The sequence below is a fragment of the Fusarium graminearum genome, chromosome 2, assembly GCF_000240135.3.
Source record: "Fusarium graminearum PH-1 chromosome 2, whole genome shotgun sequence".
NCBI classification, from domain to species: domain Eukaryota; kingdom Fungi; phylum Ascomycota; class Sordariomycetes; order Hypocreales; family Nectriaceae; genus Fusarium; species Fusarium graminearum.
The window spans coordinates 3,271,506-3,282,192 of NC_026475.1; the positions used below are offsets into that span (position 1 = coordinate 3,271,506).

A 10,687-nucleotide genomic window follows, 5' to 3' on the forward strand; every position below is an offset into this window, starting at 1 on the left:
ATATAATAGTTAAGGTTTTAAATAATTACACTAATTTATATTAATTTATATTTATAGAGTTATAAGGTATTATATATTAAATAAAAATAAAGTATTATATTTTTTAATAGTAAATAAAATAAGTTAAATATATTTAAATAAAAAGGTTTTATTAATAGCTAGTAAGTTAAATTTTACTTAGGTTTTTAAAAGATCTATATATACTAGTTTAAAGTATAAGGTAATAAGTATTAGCTTATATTTATTATAGACTAAGAATTAAAAGTATTAGTCCTAGACTATAATATAGTTCTTTTAGTCCTAAGCTAATTAGTATATAAAGGATAGAAAAGTAGGTTTTTATAAGGACTAAGAGTTAGCAGTTTAGTCCTATAGTAATTAGAGGAAAAGGTAGGGTCTTATAAAAGTGAAAAGTAGGGTGCACCTGACCTTATTATTTAGGTCATAATAAGGTGTAGTTTCTAAGGGATAAACTAGTCCATACTAGGTTTATATTAGCAGATATATAGGGCATTACTAAGCAATAGTAAAGTATTATATCTCTTAATAGTAAATAGAGCAGGTTAAGCATATTTAGGTAAAGAAGTCTTATTAATAGCTAGTAAGCTAGGTTCTATCTAATACTAAGAGAGTATCTTATATATACTAGTCTAAGGTATAAGGCAATAGGTATTAGCTTATATCTATTATAGACCGAGAGTTAAGTATATCGGTCCTAGACTGTAGTGTAGTTCCTTTAGTCCTGAGCTAATTAGTGCATAAGGATGAAAAGGTAGGTCTTTATGAGGACCGAGAGTTTAACGATTCAGTCCTGCGGTAATTGGTTTATAAAGGAAGGGAAAAGTGGGGTACGCCTGACCTTGTCATTTAAGTTATAATATTATAAAATTAAGCTTTATTTATAATATTTAATTTAATTTAATTAATAATAAGAACTTTTTATTTTTTTAAAAATTATATTTTATAAATAAATAAAGTATTATTTTATTCCTTTAAATAATATTTTTTTTTATTTTTTTATTTTTTTTTACTTTTTTATATTTTTTAAAAAAAAATAATTTAAAAAAAATAAAAATAAAAAAAAAATTAAAAAAAATTATATATATATTATAAAACTTATAAAATATAATAACTTTAAAACTATTATAAATTACCTTAATTTTAATATAGCTCTTATAATAATTAAATTTTTTATTTTTTATTTTATAAATTAAATTATAATAAAAATAATATAAATAAAATATAATATAATTATTAATAACTTATATATAATATAAAGAAATTAGCTTTAAAAGTTTTTAAATTTCTAAGTTTTAAAATATAATTAAATATATTATTAATATAAAAATATTTATAAAAGGAAATTAAAAACTAATAAATAGAAAATAATAATAATTAAATTAATAAGCTTTAAAAATAAAACCTTAAAAAAGGGAAAAATTATATTATAACTTAAATAATAAAGTTATATATATTTTATTTTTTTACTTTTTTAAGCTTTTATTTTTCTTTCTTTTTTATATTAATTATTATAAAATTAAATTATTAACTTTTAATTTTTATAAAGACTTACTTTAATAACTATATTATAACTTTAATACTTATATTATATATACTCTATTTAGTCTTTTATTTAATTATAAGAAATATAAATATTATACTTATAATTTTAATTATAATTTTATATTATTACTTATAATTAAAATTATAATTATTACTTTTAAATTATAATTCTAATTATAATCCCTTTAAAAGATATTAAGTATATATACTTTTAGTTAATATTAAATAGTATAATTAGCTTATTAGCTATTAATAAGACTTCTTTACTTAAATATACTTAATTTACTTTATTTATTATTAAAAGATATAATATTTTATTATTATTTAATAATACCTTATATATTTATTAATATAAACTTAATATAAACTAGTTTATCCTTTAAAAATTATATTTATTATAAACTATATAAAATTAATTAACTTAAAATTAAAAGAATTATATTATAATTTAAAATTAATACTTTTAATTTTTAATTTATAATAAATATAAGTTAATACTTATTACTTTATATTATAAATTAATATATATAAACCTTTTTAACTTTAAATAGAATTTAACTTATTAGCTATTAATAAAGCCTCTTTATTTAAATATACCTTATTTATTTTATTTACTATTAAAAAATATAATATTTTATTACTACTTAATATAATGCCTTATAACTCTATAAATATAAACTAGTATAGACTAGTTTACCTATTTAGAAAACCTAACTGTTACTCAGCCTAGCTGCTAATCGGTCGCGGCTAAACTAGCATATCCTCTGGTGAACTTTACTAAGGGAGACTAGCCCAGGGATAGCAACATCGTGCAGCCCGTCGTTTCATTAACTAATCGCTAACCTAGCTGATCACCAGGGCGGGGCTCTGGCGCGAGCATTTCCGCTTCGCTTTAATGCATGTAGTATAAGCCTGCATCTGGTGTGACTGATAAATTGGCTCAGTGTTACAACCTAACTAATCCCTACATACGTGAGATAATGTACCTACTATTTTCCGCCTATTAGGATAGACCTACCCTACATGAGTCAAACAGACCTTGTTTAACTTATATAATAAATAGAGTTAAACTGACCTTATTTGCCTTATATAATAATTAAATAGAGTTAAACTAACCTTATTTAACTTATATAAGATTAAATATATATACTTTTAGTTAGTAGTAGTTAATATAATTAGCTTACTAGCTATTAATAAGACTTTTTTACTTAAATATATTTAATTTACTTTATTTACTATTAAGAGATATAATATTTTATTATTACTTAATAATACTTTATATATTTATTAATATAAACTTAATATAAACTAGTTTATCTCTTAAAAACTATACTTATTATAACTTACTTATTAACTATATTATATAGTTATTTATTAAGTTATAATAGCTCTAATAACTATTATAATTAATAATAAGATTTACTATAAAAGCTAAATAGTAACTTAAGCTTACTAAGTGCAATTTTATATTTACCTTATATAAGGCTTATTTTAAACCTAACAGCTTAGTATTATTTAAATTACTAATTAACTACAGTAGCTATAAGTAATTATCTAGTTATAAATTAAAATAGGTTTATATATAAATAGTTTAATAAAATTATTACAGTCTCACTTTAACAGTGTTAAGAAGTTGCTGTCTATTTCTATAGAAATCAGCATTTTCATCGTTTTCTATTGGAAATATAAACTAATACCTATATCAAATGAAGATAAACGTCTGAATCCGAAATGTGAGCTTGCTGATCCATAAGGCTATGCACGTAACATTCCCCACGCAAAATATGTCCTTTTTGGTTCTCGAAGACAACAAATGGTGTTTTCAGGCCGTGAAGCAAATATATGTCCGCACCGGGAGAGGCATGGGTTGATCCCAATCCTAAACGACCTTTAACTGTAATGAACATTACCCTGTTGCGACAGACTTCCTCTGCAACGTAACGATAACGTGCAAAGCCCTCAATCGACTGCAAAGCATCGTTCGGAATGCAGGGCTCTGAACTCTTGCCAACCAACTTCTTCCAATGTTCAAATAAAGTAGGTACCTCATCTTGGTTCACGTTTAGAGATCCACGTTCCGTAAGTGTCACTCTTGCGTCCATAACCAAAGTTGATGAGAACATAGTCTCGAAGGTATTACTGTCCAAATGCTCTTTGGCTAGTTCGTACCATTGTTCGAAAATTTCATTCTCAGTCATCTGGAGATCCTGGCATAAAGATAGATAGTAAGGCCAGCCACACCCAGCTATCTGATCTACCAGAAGCGCACGAACATGCAATGTCTGATTGTCATCGTCGAAAAAATAATCTGCTTTCGACAGGGTTGCTGCAAACTGGGATTTTACGTTGTACCCAGGATCAGGCAAAAGCACGAGCGGCCTAGACTGCACGCGCCAGTCTGGTGCCCATGAAGGCACATCGTCCGCCGGGGTTCTGGGTTCAAGCACAGGCGTGCCGGCAATGTAGTAGAGTGAATAATTCTCTGCATCGCCGCAGCCCGAGAAGTGAAGTATGTCCAAGCTGTCAGTTTCATTGATATAATCCTTCGCGAATCTGATATATAACTCGGGTCCAGTTATGCTGTATCCAGGTTGAAACCATGCGGAATTGGAGTCGTACGGGAAAGCGAGCCCAAAAAGTGCATTCAGTCGATCGTGGCTTTTCTTGCAACCCCACGTACTGAAAGTATGAGCCAGGTGCGGATATGAACAGTGTATGTCACTTTTAACCTGTGCTCTGAGCTGTCCTAGCCTGATAGCGTGCCGAAATGGCTCGAGTAATAATGGTTCAGGTGGGTTCTGTAAAGCAGAGGACATCCTCCTAATTGCAGTAAAAAAACATATCCCCATCGATAGTTGCGCCCCCACATCGAAACTCGATCTTTGATGCCAGTGCAACCTCTTGAACTATCCATAGTCTGCCAAACCAAGGAATCTTGACCAACGCAGCTAGAGCTGAGAACGGAATTCCAGTGGGATTAACCAGATCTAGCATGTGCCTAAAAAGCCCGGCTTGCATTAGCCTTTGCATCGGTTCTTTCCAAAATTCTGAACCAGATCCGTCAATGGCCAAGACAGTTGATAGGTCAAAGGCATGCCCGGTATGTTCATCATCGGGCCCCAGCCAGCATATCACTCGCTGAGCCTGTTTAAAAATCTTTGACATAAGCGTAACTTGATGCTCTCGTTCCGTAATGTTTTCTTGGTCAATGCAAATTTGATCAATCCACAGCAGTCTTTTCTCATCACCGGAAAGAAGGGTACCGAGGGCATGGTTTAAGGATTGCCGGATCCTTAGCTCGAAGCCGTCCACCGCGAAGAGTGGATCTTGTGGTGATGGATCTCCCCAGACATATGACAGTGCTGCGTAGCTTGGGGTATCCTCAAGTTTGGATAATATGAGATGGCCACACACTGAGCCCTTCTTTTCGTCTTGGGTCAGCTCAAGCAGTCGTATGCTGTCAAGGAAGGGAAGTTTGCGATACAGTCGTGACGAACCCATGGTTCACTCGTCATTTAAGCCAGTTTTGACTTGGAGGACTGAAAATACATGAATAGATGAATGTAGCTTTATTACGTGTTCATGAGTAGACACAGTCTGCATTTCATCAGACAGATGTTACTTTTGGTTTTAGGCAGCAACGGGATAGCTGAAACATATTAGTACTTGTATTTTTCTCACGAAAGAATCCTCCTCCAATTCAGCCCCACCGTAAACCGGTGGCTGCGCTTGCTAGTGGATCCGACAAGTCACGCGTACTTGAACCTGCATATAGTGGTGCATAAAAAAAATGTGAAACTGGGACGTCAGACAGCTTACACATCAACCGGGCGCGCTTCTCGACACCCTCTTCCAACCTCGCCTCCTTCCTCCTCTACTCAATCCTTGAGGAGCTTTTACTGTGAAAGAGCTTCAGTGGCGATTCGAGGCGTTTGAGAGATCCAAATTAGAGATAGAACGTCGGGGGTCTCAAGAGGAGTTGGCGTCCGTAGCCTTACATCAAGCTTCGAAATCACGGCTTCTGGATCCAGAGGAACTAGGTCAACCCCTTGGAAGCTACTCTTGATATGTTTATCCGTAAAGACCAGCTCAAAAGCGGCCTTAAAGGCGGGGAAGAAGTCATCCTTCGTGATATGTATAATGCTGGCTCCGGGGGGAACGAGATTCAACTACCGTATACCTTCTTCAACCAGTTAGAAATACTGACATCGAGCGGCCTGGATGAGATGAGATGATTGTCTAGGGATAGAAAATAACATGATCTTGTTAGCCTTGTATTATTCGTTGAACTTAGCGCTGATATAGCTCCCATGCCCATCGAGCACAAGCATCCGATGTTCACCCTTTTAACGTGCTCTTGTTTGTTCATCAAAGTGTCTAAGCCAATTAAGACCTGTACATATACTCGCTAGGATAAAGAATGGAGTTATTAGTTGTGGCCTTAGAATTCTAACCTTTAATTGTGTACTAGAATGTTTTTAACAATCGACCTTGGCCGTGTGCATGACGTCATCAGACGCTTTGCCTGTCAGCATTGGGCTGTGGGACTGGCTAAAAATGATTGATCTGATAGAAGCGGGGTAGCCTGGGCCCGTCTCGCTGTGGCGAATTTTCGGGCATAGGTGCCATAGAGTAAGAGAGTGCATGATGAAAATGTAAAACCTAATGTTTGAAATGCATTTCGTGACTTGAAGGAAACGGAAAAGTTTGACATACTGGATTACGGGCAAGACGCGCCCTTTACACGAGGCATGGATACCCCTTCGCCGTCTCTAATCTTGATTTCTACCCTTCCAGACCTCCTGGTTTTCATCTCCTCTATACCTCCGTCTGGCACGCTCTATCTAGACCTTAAGGGCAAAAGTCTCAGCCGCAATAGAACCCTCTCCCTTATAACCGTACTTATCTACCGCACACAAGTAATAAGCCTAATCGACATTTAGACTCTCGGAAACTCCGCTTTTACTACATCTAGTACTAACGGAAAGACTCTTTAAGCTATCCTTAAAGATACTTACAAAACTAAATGTCTCTAGGATATATATAATGACGCTAATGCCCTCTGGGCCTACTACTAGGTCTGTCTTAAGGGCATTACAGATATACAGCTTCTTAAGAATGCCTCCTGCGCCGGTAGTAAGACTTTTATCTGCAGGCTTAACAAATACATTAAGAAGGATTTAGGACTAAATGTAATAGAGGTCTATCGCTAGATTAAAACTAAGAGAGAGGTAAAGGCTCTTATGCCTAACAATATCTTTACCCACTGCCCTCTAGACGTTAAGATAATTTAATACTGCGTTAATAACGTTATACACTTACCTGCACTATATAACATCTACGCCAAACGTATTAATAGCCGATAGATGAAGAAAGTTATGGAAGAGAGCGGGCGCCGCGTAGTCGATGTACGCGGGCCTTTATACGAGCCTCAGTCTGAGACGAAGAAGTTGGGGCCTTGGGGCCTTGGGGCTTGGGGCAAGACACACACTAGCTAGCCGTCTCTTTTGGAATGTCATCGGTAATGAAGAGATTACTAGCTCCAGTATGGCTCGTGGAAACATGGGGCAGCTCATCTGTTTTAGCCGAAATGGGGAGTTATCATGCTTTCTAAAAAGAACTGTACTATTTCGCAATAGGGTTATCGCGGGCCAGGTGGGAAATGCAAAAGGGGAGAAGCGGGACACTGGATTCAATGGATTTGGCATGGGTAGCATAGACCCCTCTAACGCAGAACGGGCCCCGTTCTATGTTCGCCGTTGGGAGTTAAAAATTAGAACGGGCCCCGTTCTGGGGTGGCGCAAACCTTGTCGATTCTAGCGCATGTGATTAGGTTAGAAGTCAGAACGGGCCCCGTTCCCATCGTGCATACATGAGTAGGGTAACTGGTAAAGGAAGTACGGGGAAAAGAGAGCATTGCGATTAAGCCGCTATATATAGGTTATGACCATGACATTCTATCAAGTTAGCTCAGTCAACATTGTTGCCAATGTCCCTCACAATCATACCATTCCGGCCTTCATCACCTAGCTCCCTGATTGCCACACGCTTTATCCAATTTTGAGAAGCTTTGCCTTCCGTCCAGTCCACATCAACGTCGGAGCACAGTGTAAGCACCAGCAAATCCCCCAAGCTATTCCACCCTGATTTGTGCCGTAGATGCCCCGACCAGAACACTAGCGGGATATAGACCAGGACGATAAGAATATGGAGGAGAAGAATTGAAAACGCTATAGGTATTCCAATACTACCTCCCAACTTATACGAGTATGCATATACATAGTTTGTGTAGATAACTGAATTATTAAGACCTTCATCACCAGGGGAATCAAGGGGTATGTTCTCTTGCCAATCACCAAGTTCCGCTAGTGCATCTGTAATATGCATCGAAAGAAAGGTTTCAACGCAACCTTTACTTGGCTCCCAAATTCCGTATGGTGTAGCTGCGAGGCAGAACCTTAGGGCCTCGTCATAAGATGACATGTTTGTAGATGTAGTTGGCACAGAACCTATCCCAGTCATCCAATCTTCGTGTATGTTTATGAAATCTCGAGTGCCGAAAGACTCCGCGATTCGAGCCACCTCTTCTCCATTGGCGAAGCTGAGATGGCTCAGAGCATCTTTGGATCTTTGGGGCTCAAGCCAAACATCTGCTTCAGTCCATAGCGCTGACACGAGACATAAAGTAAATTGGACGGCTGAAGGCCGTAGCGGGAGTGTGCCTTTCATAGAATCGACGGTTTCATTCATAACCGTTGCAAACATGATATCGGCGCTGATCGGCAGCTTCACCTCATCTTTTATATTGAGGAAGCTGTATCCCAGAGGATCGGCTGAGGTACTCAAGTTTTCTGTTGTGTTGAGGTTGAGTAGCCAGGGGTGTTTCGCCAAAGGTATCTTCACATGTTGGAAGCGCTCCGCAGTTTCTTTGAAGAATGGAGGGCCAAAGGAGAACCTCGCGACACCATCTACAATCGTGGATGAAGAGCATTTTGTGATAACAAGCGGTTGTTTCCATTTGCTAAGTGTAGAAGATCCATTTACGTTGTTCCTGGCTGTGATCAACTCAAGATATCTGTCGGCCCCGTAGCGGAGGGTCCCAATGTTACGAGCTACGATGCTCAGTGGACATGTCGCAACCGTTCCATAGGAGGGAGTCTTTTTGTACGATATAGGGCGACGTGTTGCTTCATAATTCGAATATGTTACATTGGTGTAAGGAACAAGTTCGGTAAAAGAAGTGTCTGTCGTGATAGTGGTTTCCAAAATCGACTTTTGGCTGGGTCTCGTGAACCATTGTGAATATCGGGTATAGTTGAGAGCTGGAATGTCCTCCGCGTCTAAATTAGTGTTATACAGAGTACCAGGAGTGTATTTGTTTTTCTCAACTCTGGGTACAGGACTATAAGGGAGTTCCTGCCAGCCCGGACGAGGGATCATAGTGATGGCGGATAGAGGGCTTGCAGCGAGACACAAGAGAGCGGACAGAATGATCATGGCGCCTGTGACCTTCTGTGCTCCATGTCGTCCCTTTGAATATCGTATTGGAGCCCAAAGCTCAGAACTGATGAGATATAAGAACGGGGAATTGAGAAGCAAAGGCGATGGAAGAAATCCAAGCGGCAGTGAGTTTCCTTTGTTCAAGAGGTGGTGGTTGATTCGTCCCATTAGCATATCTCCGATTGATACTATGATTAGAGCCTCATGAATCTTGGCTGCAAACAGAAGGGCGTTCAACGCGTTATCCGTGGGATTGTCCCAGCGATCATTGCGGATGTATAAGGAGAGAACGGTGAGGGTGATTGCAACAGGTGGTAAGTGTACCAAGGCTAAGTGGCGAACAAGAGGGGGTATGCGTGGAATACGTGAGAGGAAGCGTCTGTAGCTTTTCTTTATCGAACGAGTCTCATTTTCAGGCGTTTCGACGTAGCAAGGTTCAAGAGGTTGGACTGAACTTCGCCCTGGGATATCGAGACCAGATTTCGATTCAACGAGAGGCTCCCAATCTGAGCCTTTTTCCGCGCTAGGAGGCTGATGTTCATGTGAGCATGAGGACTCTATTAAAGAGCAGAAAGTAAACTTACCAGCCGTTTCGGCTGTAACTCAACGGCATCGCTGTCAGACATCATTTTACACTAGTTGATTGAGTAGTGAGAAGCTAGCAGAGATGATGTTGTGTAACTTTAGTAGCGAGAGCGAGGTATTCAACCCCCCAACTGTTAACTTCTGGTTTTTAGAAGCTTGGCGTAAGATCTCCCAAATCAGCCTTGCCAAGGTGCACATGACGTAGCTTGAAACGACTGTGCCGCAAATGATCGTGAGAGACAAGCCTTTTGAAAACTTGTGGGCCGACCGAGATTGGCCCATAACTTGTAGAAATTCGACATTCAGCGCCAGAGGTAGTAGTTCTTCGTAATACTTGCAGTAAATGTGATTCGTTTTCATGGCGTCACGTTCAAGACGTCTGGTGTGTGTATCTTCGTATGCAATAGAAAGCTGAAGTATCTTGAGTCGTTTGAAAACGGCCCTCGTCGCCCCATCTTTTTTCCAGCAAAGCTGATTGGTACATGTAATTTGCCGTGTCACTCAATATCAGGCTGTGAAAGAGAAAATTCAACACAAAGTGATTGGTTTGTTAGTTTGTGGCGATGAATTACTCTTTTTGTTTTGGTCTGCCTGTGCAAAGATAGCTGAAACTTGCCTAGAAGCCAGCATCGTCAGCAGGATAATGTAACGATCTTGAAGTCACCTTTACCATAAGAAGCATCGTTGTCAAAGTCTACTAGGCATCTGACTCGTCTTCTTAACCATATTAAAAACCCCATGTCTTGACTAGTTTTATGGAATGAAATAGAAGCATCAAGTTGACTGCTACTGTTCATCTGCCTGTTGAACTACCCCTCAAGTGGCTGGAACTAGTGTCTTGTACAACCCAACAAGATAAAAATATCCGACCCTTGTCATGATTATTGTCCATTGAGCGACAGCTACAGAAGACAAGTCAATTCTGGTGCGACGGTGAGGCTGAATCGTGATGGCCCCATGCTGACTCCCCAATCTCTCATCATAAATACCTTTCATGTAACTCGATTCCTAAACATTTGTCACAGCCTGATATTCTTAT

The 10,687-nt window shown here is 37.8% G+C and overlaps 2 protein-coding genes across 2 annotated transcripts; both read right to left on the minus strand.

Annotated features, from left to right (window-relative positions):
• Positions 1-1,545: 1,545 nt before the first annotated feature.
• FGSG_11631 (uncharacterized protein) lies at positions 1,546-5,064 on the minus strand (the record flags this gene model as incomplete). Its single annotated transcript, XM_011322571.1, has 16 exons — positions 1,546-1,549; positions 2,097-2,104; positions 2,161-2,177; positions 2,407-2,453; positions 2,554-2,582; positions 2,639-2,647; positions 2,680-2,688; positions 2,748-2,750; positions 2,791-2,798; positions 2,829-2,837; positions 2,911-2,917; positions 2,987-2,994; positions 3,088-3,094; positions 3,179-3,199; positions 3,474-4,242; positions 4,403-5,064. The coding sequence occupies 16 exons, from the start codon at positions 5,062-5,064 to the stop codon at positions 1,546-1,548; spliced, it is 1,617 nt and encodes a 538-aa protein (XP_011320873.1).
• A 2,469-nt stretch (positions 5,065-7,533) lies between these two features.
• On the minus strand, positions 7,534-9,689 carry FGSG_11635 (uncharacterized protein; the record flags this gene model as incomplete). Its single annotated transcript, XM_011322572.1, has 2 exons — positions 7,534-9,594; positions 9,648-9,689. 2 exons carry the CDS (start codon positions 9,687-9,689, stop codon positions 7,534-7,536), a joined length of 2,103 nt encoding a protein of 700 aa, XP_011320874.1.
• Between the last annotated feature and the right edge of the window lie 998 nt (positions 9,690-10,687).